The sequence below is a fragment of the Gadus chalcogrammus genome, chromosome 4, assembly GCF_026213295.1.
Source record: "Gadus chalcogrammus isolate NIFS_2021 chromosome 4, NIFS_Gcha_1.0, whole genome shotgun sequence".
Lineage (NCBI taxonomy): Eukaryota > Metazoa > Chordata > Actinopteri > Gadiformes > Gadidae > Gadus > Gadus chalcogrammus.
The window spans coordinates 26878229-26897268 of NC_079415.1; the positions used below are offsets into that span (position 1 = coordinate 26878229).

Genomic DNA, 19040 nt, shown 5'->3' on the forward strand with positions numbered 1-19040 from the left:
GCTCAGAACACATGTATTCAATCCGGTTCAGTGTTGGCTCCAGGGTTCGGAATCCGACCTGTAGCAATATATATATAGATACACCATTCAAAAGTGTGGGGTCACTTAGAAATGGCCTTATTTTTTGAGAGAAGAGCACAGTTTTTTTTTATTGAAGAGAACATTAAATTAATCAAAAATACAGCCTAGACATTGTTCAAGTGGTAAATGACTTAGTGTTAATTTGGTAAATGACTATTCTAGCTGGAAACGTCCGAGTTTGAGTCGAATATCTACATAGGTGTACAGAGGCCCGTTTCCAGTAACCATCACTCCTTTGTTCTAATGACACATGGTTTAAATAATCATGTTAAAAGGCTAATTGATGATTCGGAAAACCTTGAGCCATTTTGCTGAAAACTTAAATAAAAGTGAGTTTTCATGGAAAACATGATATTGTCTGGGTGACCTCAAACTTTTGAACGGTAGTGTATATATATAAGCCGGGCTATAGATGGTGCACCACGCCTCAGCCTCCACCACAGACCACTGACCTAATGGGTCTATATTCTGACCAACAACAAAGGCCTGTTTTTACACTGCCTTTCACAGACGCTGGAGAGTGGCTTAAATAGGCTTGGCTCCATTTGTTTACCTTGTGGGGATGAAGACTAATCTGGGCTGTATGCAAAATAAGGCTTATACACATAATACACACACACACACACACACACACACACACACACACACACACACACACACACACACACACACACACACACACACACACACACACACACACACACACACACACACACACACACACACAAACACACACACCATGGATATACAGTACACAAGGGGTAGGAATAATCATTAAGGTGGGGGCTATAAGTGGGTTGGAGGGAGGGGTTCTCCAGCTAAATATGTCACAATGCAAAATCTTTCTACATTTAATTCCTTTCAGGTCAGTCCTAGCTTGCAATGAAAGACCTGTATGTATTATGTAGATATTTGTAACCCAATATTAATCTGTGATACCTGCGAGACAGAACATGGTCATTTGATAAGACATTTTGAATTTGAAAACCTTAAAAAAAACACTTGTGTGTGTGTGGGGGGGGGGGGGGTCTAAAATAGGGAGGAAACGTCCCTCCCGTTCCTAGGGGGATCATAAGCTGATGTACAGACATCATTTGCGGCCCAAGTACCCAAGGCCGCCTTAATGCACGGGCCTACCTGGGCTGAAGCCCCAGGACCTACGACTGGGGGGCCTATCATGAGCTGCAGAAAAAAATAAATACTGGCTCATGATAGGACCCCCGATCGGCGTAGGCCCAAGACAATGAGATTTTTTGGTTTTGGGCTTACAAAGACCAGAGGCCTATCATGAGCCAATAGAAAAGGGGGCCACTAGCTTAGCCACTAGCTGGGCCCAGTGGCCACTTGACACCGCCAGTTACCTAACCCCCCCCCACCCCCCCGTCGACAACGGCAAAATGTCTGAAAATAATTTACACATCTTCATTTTAAGATCCCCTCTCAGGGGGCCTACGAACAACCTCAGCCCCAGGGCCCAATGGCAGTTAATGCAGGCCTGCAAGTACCAGTCAGACAGGGCAAGCCACGATGATCGGCATAATACATTTTATTGTACTCCAATGCTGCAATCTGCTGGTCTACGACGGAACTGTTAACATATGGATCAGGTTTAGCTGGAAACACAAACAGGAGACAAAATTATCCATTGTAGCCACAGAGAAAATAAAATGATACCCCAAAAGACCACAATACATTACCGCCATCGATGTCGGTTTGTCCCTGTAATTGTTGGTATATTTACGCAGGCTGCTGTTCAAATCAAATTGGGTGAATTGAAAGGCTTCATGGGTTCTCTGGTATACTCACTCTATTCAATGTGATAATAACACTATGATTAGCCCTCTGTGACAGTTCAATACTCCACTAATTATTTCCTGTTATTCTGGTTCATTCCAATAAATAGAAAGATAACATCAGGAACCAATAGGACACGTTTTAAATATATTCAAAAGACAATTACAAGGCATTTGTTCTTTTCGGAAAGCTTTTAATCTGATGAAAGTATCCTTACTCACACATCAAATTCATTGGTACAGTACAGTTCTACTTTCCCACTGCGTCTACATGTCAAACAGCTTTGTGTTCTGCCATTTTCTTTTTTTTCTTTTTTTAAATAGACACTCAGTGGTAATGACATTTAAATAACGTTGCTCTCAAACTTTAAGACATCTTAGAAATAACTCAAGATAAACAATAAAAGCAGTGAAAAACCAAAAAGATGAACCGAAAACAGTTATTTGAAATGATAAGGAAGTTGGGGAAGTTGTACAGGAATATTCCCTTCATGATTTTCGATAATGTGAGCTGTGAATAAACCACGCCATGTGTATCGAATATCGAACCTTATTAAAAAGTGTGCATCTTAATACTTTTACGTATCCATGTGAGAATACAAGTCGTTTTTCTTTTCAAAAGCGGTAACACCAACCTTAACCTCCACATTGTTCCAGTGTCTTCAGCGGTAAAATAATCCTGGCCCTCGAAATACACAAACAAACGTGAGCAGCCTCCAGGGAAAAGGTGATCATTTATTTCATCCAAGGCCTACATTTCAGGCATTTCATACAGAAGAGCCATTGTCGGATATAAAGAGGTTTGAACTTGGCAATTGTTGAGCTCTCTTCCTGATGTACCTGTTACTTTCTTAACCTGTCCCGCTGACCTGCTTAAACTATATTTGTGCAGCTTTTTTTTCCCCTCCCGTTACAAACAGCACAGCCGATAAAAGTCATACAGGATTCTCCTTATTTTACAATTTCAACACAGGCCCGCCATTTCAGGCTCTTTCTCTGGCTCGTGCGCATGTGTACGTTAACAAACAGCACTTTTGGTAGCACTGTATGCCTAGAAACATTCAAGCACAGCTCGATGAATGATCCGTTTCACCGAACTCAAGGGTGAACCCTCTCCTTTCGTGCATGGTTAATACTCCTTTCACTCATTCATTCAATCATCATACATGTGATACCAGTGATATAATGTTCTTTGTGTGTTCGGTTTCCTTGTTCCTGAACCAGATTTGAATGACAACATGCCAGACAGTGCTGGCGACGAAGTCTCCATGCAAAACTGTTGTGTAGCATCTCTCCAGTGTGTGTTCAGGCTCGTCCTGACTCAAACATTTAAGTAAAGCGGGTATCCTCGTTTCAACGTAGGGATGAAGTCAACAGTAGGGATGCGACTGGTGACGTGAGGAAAGGAAGCAAGTGTATTAAAAAGATAGGTGAAAGTCTTGAAGTGACTGTTCAGGTGGTACCCTTTTGGGACGTTTTGATAGGACAGACAGGATGGATGGTTGTCAGAAGTACCACCCTGGGTGTGTGGGGGGGGGGATCCTTCAGTACCTCGTCAAACCCCCCTAACCCCCCTTTGTGGACCCAACTTCTCTCTTTGGTGGGGTTTTTCCTTTTTGCCTCAATTTGCCATACAGGAAGTGAAGACGACCACCAACGCCAACACCTCCACTCCATCTCCAACCCGCTCCAGAGCGGTCCCTATTGAACCCGTCGCCAGGCCTACGATCGGGCCTTATGTACCGAACAATTCAGCTTACCAGTGGGTACGGCCATAACGATGGGTTGTTCCCCCCCATACTCTCGAAGTCCTGTAGCGTAAGTTAGCCTTGCGTATGTAATCGTAGCGTACTGTACGTTAGCATACCGTACGTTAGCGTACCGTACGTTAGCTTACTGTACGTAAGCGTAGGATACGTTAGCATAAAGTACATTAGCCTAGCATACCGCAAGTTAGCGTAGCGTACCGTATGTTAGCGTAGCGCCGTATCGACCGCATGTGTCCCATGCACGGGGGGTGTCCAACGGCCAGGGGGTCAGTGCAGTGGTCTCAGCAAGTAGAGGCGGTCCCCCTGCTCACCGGTGAAGATGGGGGCCTTCTTGTAGTGCTCCACCAGCTCATCCATGGAGGAGAAGCGGCGCTGGCCAATGCAGAACACGCCCTCCACCGTCTGCACCCTGAAGTGCTTGTTCTTGCCGGCCGCTTTGAGGGACACCGAGAAGTCGTTTGGCTGGGGAGAGGGAGGGAGATCGAGGGAGAGGGAGGTGGGGAGGGAGAGAGAGTGCGGGAGGTTGGGAAGGGGAGTGAAGGAATTGGGGGGAGAGAGAGAGATAGGGAGGATGGGAGTGGGAGAGTGAGAAAAGGGCAGGGAGGATTTTGAAAGAGTAAGGGATGTAGATGCTGTTAAGTTGTGGGTCCATACTGTTGATCAATTGCTTGTATTTACTATTATCTTTTATAAATTAGGAGGCAGGATCGTCTGTGTCTAGATAGAACAGGAATCCGGCTCACCTTTTTTAAAGTTCAATGTTAGTATCAACATACATTTCGTGAATTGGTGGGAAAAGACGTCAAAACCAATTTGTATGGTACACAGAAGGTGCATTACCATATTTTAGCACAATCCAGCAGGGGGAGCCAACACATCGCAAGAAAGGTCTAGTCCTTGCATTATTCCGAGACGACCTGTTTCAAAATAGGATCCATGTGGGCCAAACCGAAAACACTAAATCTGAGATAATGCATTATTATGAATGATCCCATGTTGGCTAATGTAATTGTAAAGAAAGCGTACGTCAAACAACACAAGGAGATGATTAGAAGAATCCTAAAACACTAGGGGTGTGACGATACACTCAGCTCACGAGACGAGACGAGACACGATATTGGGTTCACGAGAACGAGACGAGACGAGATTTTAAGAAAACTACAATGACAAAATATATGACTGGACCAACAGACATTTATTTAAACAAGTCGCGCATGCATTTTGAAATGTTTTATTATAATTCTTTACATGCATGAAATTGAAACTAAAACTAAAATTTATAATAGTTAAATTAAAATAAATTAAATTAAATAATTCTCTTTTTTTCAAGTGCAAACAATATTATGTGCAAAACCAAATCAAAGTACCCAAAATGTACTTTGATTAAATGTATTCGTTTTTGCGGTTATTCAGCCTCTTCTTCTCCTCCGGAAAAACACGACCGCATTGCATTGTGGTATACGGGAGTAACATGTAGGCTACATCGTATGTACACTCAAATTGTGGGTATTTTAAGTGCACTAGTGCATGAAATTAACCACTGAGAATTCGAACACCACTAGAAAATGGCGAGCACCCTATATAGTACACTATATCCGTGATAGGGAACGATTTCGAACACAGCTTATGGCTGCTTTCGATGCTTCCCCTGCTTCCCCTCCTTCTCCTCCTCTTCTTTTCCTTCTCCTTCTTTAGGTTCTGGCAGGCTAGATGTAGCAAAGGCGCATTACTGCCCCCACAGGCGACAAATAGAAGTTTGGATAAATCACAAATCTGGCACGAGATCTCGTCACACCCCTATAAAACACACATGCATGCAGGGGCATTGAGCTGCACACATATAATCATGTGTACTCATCGACCGAATGCCGACGTCAAGGTTACTTCCGGGGCTCGACCACAGCTACTCACCGACGACTCGCTGTCCCGGACCAGGAAGTCCCCCTCCAGCCCCCGCTCATTCAGGGCGCCCTCTGCCTGCACCCGGGTCACGCCGCCGTAGTACCAGTCCCTCCCGGGGAACCGGCCAGAACTGGTTGGGCCCACGCAGAGCGATGGGGAGGAGCCTAGGGGAATGGGGGCGGGGTTCAGGGGCCCGTCGCTGAGCACCACCACGTAGTTCCGGGGCACCAGGCCCACCAGGCCCCGGGCGTTGCGGCAACGCCACCACTCGGGGTCGTCGTCAGGCTTCTCCACCACCTCCATCACCTCGCCCTTGTCGAAGTTGAGCTCTTCGTCCGTCACCGAGCTGAAAGGGTAAAGGGTCTGCACTGCGTGGAAGACCCTGCTGCCATCGTCGTCGCCGCCTCCCGATTGGCCGTTCGAAACCACAACCGCCGGAGCCCCACCCACGCCATGATAATCCCCTCCCCCCGGCATCAGCTCCTCCCCGTCGCCCTCCTCCAGCACGTAGTTGGACGGGAACCAGCCCATCTGGCCAGCGGCGCTGCCCCGCCACCAGCCGTCGCTGCACTTCTCCATGACGACCACCCGGGAGCCCTTCACCAGGCTTAGCTCGTCCTCGCGCTCGGCCGCGTAGGCGAACTTGACCAGCGCCGGCACGGCCAGGTCGTAGAGCCGCTCCGCCCCACCGCCGCCGCCACCGCTGCCATTGGGGGGGCACTCAGAGTCACTGCTGGGTGTGGGCGAGGCGTCCCGCACACCTGTCTTCCTCTTGGTCCTCCCCAGGCCTGGGAGGGAGGCAGAAAGAGAGAAAAAGAGGGGTTTAGGTTAAAGGTTAAATGTAGGTAGGATTTGTAAAGAGAGAGTAGAAACGAGCAGTAGAGAGCATGATTTTGAACCGTAACCCCAAAAAACTTTGTAATTCAGTCATTCAATCATTAATTTGGTCCAAGTGGCACGAGTTTGTTTAATATAAGTATAATACTTTGTTTGAGAAGTAATTTGAATTTATAATCATTTGTATCTACATATTATTTTGAAACCACTGTGGTGTTTAATGTATTTTTTCCATATTTTTACCGTATGAGAAATTCGCAGTATTGATTGACGCCCAAATCCTCATCTCGCGTAGGGCCCCAAAATGTCTCGAGCCGGCCCTGGTGCCTCCGGATGGTGTTATGAACCAAGACACGACTGCACTGGATTCTCAGAAATCTCTAGGACTTCCATAACAAGTACAGAGACACAATGACGGTCATCTTATCCATGGTTGGCGGAAAGAAACTGTGGCAGTTACAAGCAGTAAGGCCCTTGTTCCTCGCGTGAGTAAACGCTTGCGGTTCTTTGTGAGTAACGGGAAGTGAAATTCACTTTGCTTTTGTGTAAATGAGGCTTTAGGCTGCAGGAATCTAAGTTTGTTGCTCTGAATTTGCAGCAGCGTGGAGAATGTTTTTTTCTTTTTTTATAGCAAGGCCTGCTTTTTTAAGGGTGGAAACCTTTTGTTTTTCCAATTTAGGCTAGCTCAACACAGACAGCAGTAATTCTGCTGCAGAGAAGGTGAAAGTACAACATCACCCATAGCGTCTGAGCGATCTAAACCAAATCGGCTAAAGCCCATTCAACACTAAGTGAGTCGTTATTTGGCTGGGAAGAGAGCACTGGAGGGCTAATAAGTGGAAAGCACCTTCATCAGGGCAGCAGAGGCTAGCAGCCAAGCTAGGTATTGATTAGCAATGTTAATGCTCCCCTCGTGGCAGGAATACTAATTGCGCAGCTACCTGACCTAGCCAAGTGAATCCCTCACAGTGCTTTCAACAGTTATTTTCTGGTGACTCTGTGTGCTAGTAATAAAAATAAGCAGATGTTTCTGACACCCCCCTTTTCTCAGCTACAGAAAACAAATCTACCATTGCTAGTTGACATGCACAGAAAACGAAAACCTTTGATCACTGTCGAGATAAACATGATGATTACTGATAATTGGGAACAGCCATAGAGCCATGCATAGATGCCTAATAAACTAAAATAATTAAAGCAATGGGTGGCTTTGGTAAACTTTACGATGTATATAAATATAATATATATATTCAATAAAGCACTTTGGGACCGCAGAGGTTTCCTTTGTCTAAGTGATGGCTCTTGCCACATTTCCACATGGAAGTCCTCTATGTGAAACGCGAAGGTGTTTTTTCTATCGTTGTCTTCTTCACCATCTGCATTTGACACAATGTTACCAGAACCGATACGTTTTGGCTGATCTACGCCGTTCTACAGGTGTTTTGTATAACAACGCACTATACAAAACACCTGACAGAAACCAATCATCCTTCTTATCGGAAGAGCCTCCCTCTCTCTCTCTGGCCTCTCAGGGCTAAACCCATGTGACTGAAACGGGTAAGCATGGGTCGGAAGTCCCGCCGCCTCTCTCACGACATACGCACATTTCAAATTTCCCCCCATTCTTTGCGTTCCCTCATGAGCGGGGAATGCCTGGGAATGAGGATAGGGACCGAGACCAAAACAGGAAGAGATTGGATGTTGTTTGCCTTAGAGACTGCAGATGGAGATGTCTTGCGGCTTTGAGCCATGGAAAACTGGGACCTTTTGAACCTCTCCACAACAAGCCCCTGGTGAGATTGTCATCCTCTCCTCACTCTTTTTACAATGGGCCTGGACGAAAATACATTCAGATGCTATGTAGGGCGCATATTTGGAGCTTTCCACTACTGGTCAATGATTTGAGTTCTCTAGGCCGTTCGGTACAAAGACACTGATAGCCCGATTAGGGCAGAACAGTTCTGCGTTTAGCCGTTTATCTACGGTATTGTACTACCATAATTGGACATGCCTTGTTTTTACCAAGTCGTATTCACATACTATTTATACCGACTCACCCATACATAAATACACCGTAACTTTCAAAAGATAATTTCTATAATCTGGTTGGAAGCTGATTGCGTTTTGTTGCATCATGCATAAAAAAATTGGCGATTCTAATCTAATCTTGACATTTTGGTTATTGAAAACTACAAAAATTATTATTTATTTATTATTTATTTATTTTTTGTTCAGTAGTGATGGTACCACATAAACAAATGTCTATTTTAGGGATCATTAGAAAGTAAGCATAGAGGTTAGCATACAACAGGTTGCTAATTGTGGGGAGTTCTTTCTTGTACCACCAAGTTATTGTTTTTAAGATTATACGGCAATGCTATCCTAGCGGAGGCGAATTAACGGTAAAAGTAAGCATTTTAATAATATAATAAACACATTTGAATGCTTTCCGCACATAGCTTTTCATTGCAAGTAAATCCCAAAAAGATAAATCGTAATATCGTATATATTTATTTATATTTTCAGAAACACAATACATATGATATTGTAACATCAGATCCTGAGGTCCCTGCTGATTCGCGTCACTACACTACACCTTATTGAAGGAAAGCCCAGCCGGCTCTCCCCTGCTGGTTAGGATACCAGCAAGGTTTAGGCTCCTTGGGCTGGAAGGGCGATTAGAGAAAATTGGAGGTACAATAGTCTCTGTGGGTCAGAGAACCCCAGCAAGCACTCTGCTACCGCCCTACGTCCTTCAACACTGTCTCCCGGTGCAGGAGAAGGTCAAGAGCAGTCCCTTCCCCGATAGAAAAGCATACAAATCCATTTTCTCCCTCTTGGCTCTGCTCTGAAGCTTGAAACAGGGATCACCTATGGATGATCTTGAAGCTTCACTGACCATCTTACCTACTGAGGCATATGGGCTATGTGTGTGTGTGTGTGTGCGTGTGTGTGTGTGTGTGTGTGTGTGTGTGTGTGTGTGTGTGTGTGTGTGTGTGTGTGTGTGTGTGTGTGTGTGTGTGTGTGTGTGTGTGTGTGTGTGTGTGTGTGTGTGTGTGTGTGCCTGCGTGCGTGCGTGCGTCTTGCGTGTGTGTATGTGATGCTAAAATACTTGTAAGCAGAAGCAGCATGCCGATATACTGGCATTTCCTGAACAGCTGGAATTCAAGCAATAACAGAAAAAAAAACAATTTTGTAAACAGGAAATGTTACTAAATAAGGAGATTAATTGTTCCATAAAAAAACATTAACCAAGCATAAATGAAATATCCTCGAACAGAGCATTCGAAAAAAAGCCAGCCTAATAGTGTTCCTTGAATGGCAGGGTCCTACACTTGCGTGCGGTTGCATGTTTAACTGTCAACTGAGACTGTGGACTGATTTAAATTCAACCACGGTGAACGCCTGTGGGCCTCATGCAGCTCCTCTCATGGAATCATTCTTCAATTCTGTTTTCGAATAACAGGTTGAAAAATAAAATAAGAAATTACTATTATATTCAATAAGAATGAATATTTTGACATGAAATTTGTGTGTCGCAGAAAGTATAATCGAAGAATTCAAGTAGCTAAAAAATAGTTTTCATTACAACAAGAATACAATTGAATGAATTGAACATTTGTGGCTGAACGCCGAAAAAATATGAACTATCTTAGCAGCATCAGAACCACACCTTGTTCAAATTGGACGTAAACAAAACCAAAGAAACCTTGAGGCCTGAGTCCAGAACTCTCTGGAATACCAGCATCTCAGACGACGAGTCAATCCCCCCCTCAGCACAACGCAAAGAAAAGCGAGAGGAAGGCTATATTTAGACTGCGCAGGAAATGAGGCGCACTGCCATCGCAACGGAGTGAGCAGCGCTTTTAATGGCGAGGCAGGAGACGCTTTTGACAAGCCGGCAGAACGCATGGCTGGGGCCCGGGGAGGGCACACACACACACACACACACACACACACACACACACACACACACACACACACACACACACACACACACACACACACACACACACACACACACACACACACACACACACACACACACACACACACACACACACACACACACGCACACACACACACACAGAAGCACACGCTCAAAGATCTCTTTGCAAGGAGATGACATGTTATCTCTACATCTATTACATGCCAGTGGCCCATAGCTCTGCCTACAATAAATGCATTCAACAATGAAGATACAAACCGAAGATGCAAGAATCATGCAATACATACAATTCATCAAATTAGCAAACAGCTGTAAGTGCTACAATATAAACACTTAGTATATTTTTCATGTGTCAAGATGCAGTCTGAGCAGATTTTGTCTTCAGTCCGCAGCAGAAGATTGATCAGGTTTCTGTTGCCCTTATGTCAGCAGGGAGCTTGTTCCACTGTTGTGGAGCCAGCACAGCAAACAATACAAACAGATGTACACATTCCACATGTGCAATTCAGCAGCCGCACATACACACAAACACACACACACACACACACACACACACACACACACACACACACACACACACACACACACACACACACACACACACACACACACACACACACACAGTGTAAACTCCCTCTACGTTAACAGTGACAGCATGCATCATGCAGTGTGAATGGTAATGAGCTAACCAGTGTACAAACACTGGTCAACACCTTCTGGGAACAAATTACAGAGAACGAGCCATCTGACGGCCGTCCCCCTGACCGTGGAGAGACATAAACACCTGTAAGTCCCAAACAAAGAGACCGTTTAATTCACGATTGGTAGACCACAAAGGAAGGGAAATGTTGATAATTGCCACACACACACTGGGACGCCAGGAAATTAGTCACTCAGGGTAGCCTGATAACTAAAGGCCCTCAATCTAAAGTTAGAGATAGTAAGATGCTTCAGGTATACTGTACACCCCACCCCCCCCACGCACGCACGCACGCACGCACACGCACACGCACACGCACACACACACACTCTCGTTTCCCCTGACCCTAACACAGACTGGGAAAGGTTTGTAAGTTATCAGCCTACATTTTTAAGAGCATCTTTGCAGTCATCATGTTTTTTCTGGTTTTTTTACACTGATGTATGTTAGTAGTAAACTACCGGTACATTCCACTTACAACTCAAAAAAACTTGTCTTGAGATATCCCGGAAAAGATGGCCAGCCATTAAAAGAAAAAAATTCGAGCAGGCAGTTACATTACGTTTTTCCCCCGGTGTGGCTTAATGGAAACAGCGTTGCATCTCCTGCTATGAGTGCACAGGTCACAGGGTTGATTGGGTGAAAAAGAGTCTCAATAAAGTAGAGCAAAAACAATTCAGACAGGCAGATTTTTATATGGACCAGAAGCAGTGATTTGTGATTCACCGATCAGAGTGTTGCTGTGACGAACAGACACGTTTATGAAAAACATTTGGCACGTGAAAAACGAGTGTGGTGTGCAAACTAAGGCAGCAACACTTAGTACAAAGTAAGTTTGGGTTGAATGTGTTCCGATTTTGGATTTTCTCCCGACCAACGCCAACATATCTTGGCTGCTCGTCAGCCAAATTAAGCGTGGCATCTCACTGTGTACTCCGGTCAACAGCGATGGATGTTTTGCTATTATTCTTTGCCACAGGACTAAATGATTAAAGAGTGAACTCATTAAAAACAAGAGATATATGAATGGAGCCCTGCACAATCACAGTTTCTCAGAGTGACACGGTTGAAATCCAGGGCGGGGATTACAACCCTGACGGCTAAATAAAACACTTCCACCTTCGTTAACATAACTGCACCCGTTCAGACATTAAGCTCAGGAATAAGACGGTGGAGGGAGCCGGTTGAATGCCCACAGTGGATTAAAGCAGCCTCCATTCTCAGCTCCATTTGCACTATGAGAGATTAACAGGAAAAGAAAACACTGTAGAGAAACCCTCACCTGACAGACCAAAAACAAATTAAACCCTCACCCCAATAAATAACTCCAAAAAGACTCTGCTGGGCTCTCAGCCAATAGGATTATTAGGGAAATGCAGTCACTAGGTCGAAATGGGTCAACCAATAAAAAAAGCGAAATGTTGGGATGCTTTCTAACCAACAGGTTATGGATGGGACGTTTGGGAGCTGGGTGAAAGGCAACAACTAATTCCCTGATTATTCCAAGGCATGCTGCAATAAATTAATAAGCTGATAAACAATGGGTGGAAACACGCCGGTGCAGTTGCTGACCTGGTGTTCAAACTATAGATATATAGATATGTATCTGTGTTTCGCCTTTGTTCAGCAAGCACCTGTCCCGTCTCACCGTCAGGGAGGCCTTACCGTCGATGCCATTGTGCCGACTAAAGATAAGACAGACGATCATCCTAGCAGTGTAGATAGAGAATTGAACGCTACTGAATAAAACCAACTGAATATAGAACAACAAATGATTAATTCAAAACGCCATTTCTCCAAGCCCCTCAGCAGCAGTCTCCATTGTCATGACATTCTGTCAAACTCATAGCGGCGATCGAAAAGGTCAGTGCAAAAAAGCAGTCAAGTTTCACATTTTGCGCAGCGCACAATCAACGGTGCGTGGTCTTGAACGATGCCCATCGCTGTGACAAGACCCGCACAGTCTGTCGACTATGGACACAGGGCCTTCCAGTACAACCAAAGCATTCTCATTGGGAGACAATGGGAGCTTTGTAATAATACACTGCAACACTGGGATCTCCCCAGTACAGCCACGTTCTTCCACTGGTGATCCCGGCGATGTGCCCAGCACAACCAGTGTTTTAACTGTTGCATACATGGCTCACCAAATAGGCATGGGCCCGATTCTTTTCCCACTATCGTTGCGATTTTCAGTATGTTTCTTTCATATTTCCGCATAATCCATTGACCTCCATATAATTAAAACTAAACATGGGTGTGAGTTATAAAAACAAGGGCCCTCAGCAAAAAGGTATTTCAGTAGAGATGACAGTGCAAGAGGTGGCCGGCATAACATGCCCAAATTTGGAGCTTCAAACCGGCAACCTTATCAACGTCCACTTTGTCTCCTTTCCCCAACACCTCATCTGGCCGAGTGTTTCGGCTAGCTTCATGGCTTTGGCTCGGATCGGATGTGACTCGGAGCGTTCCTTCTGTACGCGTGACTCGATGTGCGACGCTATTTCAACCGCCTGACTGTGACGGCTCCGCTCGCTTGTCAAAACACTAAACACTTTGTGTCCCACGGTGAGGCCGCCACGATAACATTATCTCCCTGTTCACAGTTCAGGGAGCACAGATTAGTGGAGGGAGTACACAGGCCTGGCAACTGCCTTTGTTCTCATAAGAAGAAAATGTGTTGTGTGTATCCAAAAGACCCCCCCACACACACACACACACACACACACACACACACACACACACACACACACACACACACACACACACACACACACACACACACACACACACACACACACACACACAAAGACGTAATTCAATCCCATGAGGGACAGGTTGATCCTCTATATAAAAGGATAAAGATGGGAGCGACCGGGATGCGATTCCATGAATTACATGGAACCGTGTCATTCCTGATGCCATGTCCCCTGTGGAATTCCCCAGATTTGATTTCCTATTTTTAGCCCCAGCCCCAGCACATATGACTAAATAATAAATGAATAAGGTATTTTTTTGTGCTGCCACCATAAGTCGACTTGAGCGATGACATCAAAGCAATATTTTAAACCAACTAATAGTGCTAAACGTGATTGGCCATCGTGGTGTCAGGTTGCGTTTCTCCAAAAGTTGTTGTTGCTACTGTTGCTACCAACCAGGCTGCATCCTTTTTCGCAAACGCACCCGTCCCCCCCCATCTCACTCGCCGCAGCTTTAACACACTACCCCCAACCCCATTGAAACAAATGGCTTAACTGTCCTTTTCGTCGCAACGCCTGATTTCGGTGTGAATGGACCCTGATGTTACGTCCTATCTGTTACTTTGAACACTGCGACCCAAAAAAACATTCTGACCAATGAGAGAACACATAACTGACGCAAGGACTGTACAGCTGTGACCATTATGTATATAATGTTGGAAATACAATTGAGAAGTGCATCGACATCAGAGGAGCAATCGGTGAACAGAGACAAAGTGGAGCTTCTTTGTAGCTCTCTGAGGTCAGAGGTCACTCGGAAGTAGGTCATCACTGCTATGTGCTTATTAGCAAAAAAAAAAATCCTTTGGTTTCCTGGTGTTGCAGGCTGCCAATGCAGTCCTGATCAAATACATGTCGTTTCTTGGGTACCTCCTGATAAGACTGCATTGTTTGAAGGAAAGCTGGCTACTAACAGTCTGAATCATTGAATACATTATGGTCGATCATGTTTTTTGTTTTAAATATAACCATGTGAAAGATGGCAACACGTTGTGATCGGTGTCCCCGATTGGCTCAAACAAGGATCTTCAGTACAAAGAATGAATCCTAACACCTAGTGTTCCATGAAGGTTTTGGCCTTATTTATTCTTAGTGATTTTGCACACACTCACTAGAGTGTTTTGTATAAGGAACAATCTGGTAGATGAGAAAAAAATTAGAAAATAATTTGCTCACTCTACTTACAGATCTTCCACCACAGATGGGGACAACTGGTGATTGCGTTGGGACACTGTCCAGCCATGATGTGCACACAAGCGTAGTGAGAGCAACAAGAAAGGGAAGGGAAGGAGAAAACGAACGAGTGAGAGAGAGAAAGAAATACAACTAAGCGATGAACACAAATGTAATCAGACGTAAAGTAGGCAGAGCAGATTGGTACTTTGGTTTGTGTTTTATTTGATTTAAAAAAACACCACAATTTGGCGTATAGTTCCAAGAAGGAGGGGGTAGTTGTTTACCCCATGATTACGGACCACAGCAACTATGTATTCCTTTTTCTTTGTTAGTTAGCATCATTGATTGTAAGCGCTACAATAAGTAATGTTATATGAAATGTGCCATACACCATGCCGTTAATCTACAAGTGAGGGAGACCGTAACCGTCTCGAATGTAGCCATCAACATTAACCGCCCTCAAGACGATGCTCCACACAACATGGGGTATGAATACCCTCTCAGTGTAAAAAAATCCAGATGTTTACATTCCAAGCCAACACCTGCTAGCTCTGTCCCGCGGTCTAAAGTCTACTTGATTTATCCGATCCCAGCAAAAAGGTCAGCACAGACCAAAATAGTTGCATATTCAGGGTGACAAGCTTTATGTGATTAAGGCATAAGGGTAGTCTTTCCAAAAAAAGGGTTTTACCCAATCTAAAGCACATCCTTCAGGCAATGCACAGACACACACACACATACAGCTTTGCTGGTATATAAATTGCGATCGCATTGCCATCGTTCACACAGCTGGGGAAGTCTGGAGATCATCCTACACAGCCGCAAACAGCCGCGATTGCAGGCGTCCACTCAGACATTAAAGGTCCCATGGCATGCTACTTTATATAGGTTTTAGTGGGCCCTTAAATACATTTTATTGAAGACGTTCAAGAAATTCAGCCTTGGTGCAGAATTACAGCCACCACGAGCCAGTCCCACAATGAGCTTTTCACAAACGTTCCGTTTTTTAGAGGCGGGTCAAGGCGGAGGGTGGGGGTGTGGCCCTGAGCAGTTTACAGCCCCGCCTAGACGGGACGTTTGAAACAAGTGTTTCAATCGTGCAACAATAATACCTTCATAGAAAACACACTAACATACCTCAGACCCAAACCTAGTACTGAAGGGAAATTAAAAATGAGCGGAAAACTTAGGCGGGCGGAGCCAGGCTAACGATGCGCCCTCCCTAGGTCGCAAAATTGTTGCGAGTCGACCGTTACGTTGGGACTGAGGACTAGAAACGCCATGGATGCAGACGCGCAGGAAGATATTTTCGGCAGGGGGTGCGGGGTGACAGCCACGTATAGTTTATATAATTCTAAAGATACTATGTTACACAGGCTCTGTATTCTGCAGACCACTCTAGAACTTGTTGGTCGTTGTTGTGTCTGTTGAGTGTGCATGCTATGCGTAGGCTGGATTGCAATTGCGTGAAGACAAACCTGATTTTCTAATCAGCTAACCAAGCCAGCCTGATTGTGTTACTAAAAAACTCTTGCCTTTTGTCATATGCACAGAGCTGAAATTAATTTACGTTTTTAGTGTAAATTAGTTTGAAATTAAATTATTTCCTTTGCTGTACGTATTGTTTACGTATTCTAAGTAATTTTTTAAGAGTGCATCTTTTTCTCACACTCACTCACTCACTCATACACGTTATGTCTTTTTCACTGATCCAAGCACTGCAATACAAAAATGTTAAGTAACTTGTCATTTGAGTAACTTTACAACAAAGTACTTTTTTACTCTTACTCAAGTAGGTTTTTAAATTGGAATATTTACTTTTACTCAGGAAGATTTCGAATAAAGTAATTGTACTTTTATTTGAGTATAGATTTTCAGTACTCTACCCACCACTGCTACCGAGCGATCAGCCAATATAAAGTGCCTCATCCAGACCTGTTTTGCGAGGTTCAAGTTTATTCTAGAGCCCTTTAAAAACATTAACAGTTGACCTAAGTGTTGTATAATTCAACTATCTAGTTGTAAAACTATCAAATAAAAGAAAACCAATTCAAAAGCACAAAAAAGGACACACTAGACCATTATACAACTTATAAGGAGTAAGGGAATATAAATTAGTTTTTAGGAGGGATTTGAAGATGGAAACTGAAGGAGGTGTGCTCTCGTATCATCATTCGATTTTAAGCCTAGACTAAACAACACAGTTAGAAGTCAAAAACCTCCTGAGAGCGGGAGAGAGTCTGCCTAAAGGTCCAATGACATGCCACAAGGTGTGATTGTGATTAGTCGTACAAGCCGTTTTGAAAATCTGCCCCTTATGACATCACAAGTGGGCGTGTCCACCTAGATGTGTGAAGGATAGATGAACAACGTTTGCAACAGTCCACTGGGTAGGCTGGTCGACTGATCCATCCAGCACACAGCTAAGTAGACATGCCCACCTGTGCAAGCCCGGATTATCCATAGATACAGTCGGCCTGGGGCACCAGCCAAATTGAGCCAATGGGGGGGCACCAAATGATCAGGACAATGACTAGACTAGATTTTTGTTATATTTGACATCAGCCTAATATACTAGAAGAGATACAAACACAAAAAAAATTAACCACTGATAGGATTATTAATAAAAAGAAAAATATTTGTGATTTGGTTGTAAGCTAAGTGCCCCCCTCCCCCCATCATAGACGAGTCCACAATAACAAAGCGGCAATGGCGAGAAATTTATGGAAACAAAAAAAACTAAAATGGACAGGCATCAGCAAAGCGGTTTCGCAAAAAGAAAGCTAAAAAAATAAAAATAATTGCGACACATAGCCGCGATTCAATATGTCGCATCAATCGGAAGCTTTTTTTTGCGCAAACCAACTTTGGCAATGACTTATTCAGTTCAAAAACTTTGTGCTGAGGAGATGCTCCAAATCATCAGAAGAAATGGCACACAGACAACCTTCCCCGGCGTGTTTGTTGCGCTCAGGCCTTTCCTAACCCTGCCTGTTACCAACTGCGAGGGCGAGAGATCCTTCTCTCAACTGAAACGGATCAAGAACGAACTAAGGACAATGATGGGACTGAAGTGTCTGTCTGCCCTCTCCCTGATATTTGAATTGAATCTGAACTGGTAAAACAAATGGACTTCGAGGATTTACTGAACGACTTTGCCAGCAAGAAATCGAGGAAGAAATTATAAAGGTAAGGCCTATTTACAATTATTTCTATCACTGTAAGTCATTTTCAGGATTTTTGGTTGGATCTACATTTTTCTGTTGTATGTGTGTTGAGTCTGTACTATAATTCCTTGTAAATCTGGCCTTTATGCCAGTCAATTTTAACATTTTTGTGCAAAGCTGAAGGATAGGGGAATTCCATGTGTAGTCTCCCTGGGGGCGTCCTAAGGGGTTAATCCGGGCCTGCACCTAGGATGTCAGAAGAGGCAGATTTTCAAAACGGCTTGTAATGGCTAATCTCTCTCACACCTGGTTGTACAATATGTCACCTTTAAGCCTTGACTCAAGCACAGAGTTAGAAGTCAAAAATCGCCTGAGAGCAGGAAAGAGTCTGCTTAAAGGCCTGCTTGTCTCACCCAGCGTGTCCTTGATGTTGCGGACCAGCGAGCCTTTCTTCAGGCTGTTCTTGCGCTCCACGTAGTTGGAGGGCACGTAGCCCGTCGCGTTGGCTCCATTGCGAACCAGCCACCACGTCTTAGAGTCGTCCAGCAGCAGCAGCCGTTCGCTCTTCCGGATGTCCAGCTCCTGGTCCTGCTGGGCGTGGTAGTCCCACTTGGCGATCACCATGGTTTCCTCCGTCATCTTTCATGGGAGTCAACACGACCCCACCCACCCCGCCGCCCCGCCCCTCCCCCACAAAAACACCAGTCCTGGATTGACAAACAAACAGACAAATACAATAGATCAGTTTATATGGCGTGATGGGAGACATAGCCAAGCGTTTGTCAAGGCATGACTGGCCTTAAAATGTTTAGGTATCTATAGAGCTGACTACAATTCTGCCCTTTTCCATTCCAAAACTAAAGACATAGTGATGATTGTTTTTTTGCATTCAAAATTATGTTAGGCG

General features: G+C 44.4%; 1 protein-coding gene across 2 annotated transcripts; it reads right to left on the reverse strand.

Moving 5' to 3' along the window:
- Positions 1 to 1480: 1480 nt before the first annotated feature.
- On the reverse strand, positions 1481 to 18787 carry LOC130381186 (cytoplasmic protein NCK2-like). Of its 2 annotated transcripts, XR_008895342.1 has the most exons (4): positions 18547 to 18787; positions 5555 to 6333; positions 3559 to 4105; positions 1481 to 3150 (listed from the first exon to the last, which is right to left on the reverse strand). XR_008895342.1 is itself a non-coding variant. In XM_056588651.1 (3 exons), exons 1-3 carry the CDS (start codon positions 18770 to 18772, stop codon positions 3911 to 3913), a joined length of 1200 nt encoding a protein of 399 aa, XP_056444626.1. In that variant the 5' UTR covers positions 18773 to 18787; the 3' UTR covers positions 1481 to 3910. The 2 variants fall into 2 exon arrangements, 1 of the variants encoding a protein (XP_056444626.1); XM_056588651.1 differs by having other exon boundaries at positions 1481 to 4105.
- Between the last annotated feature and the right edge of the window lie 253 nt (positions 18788 to 19040).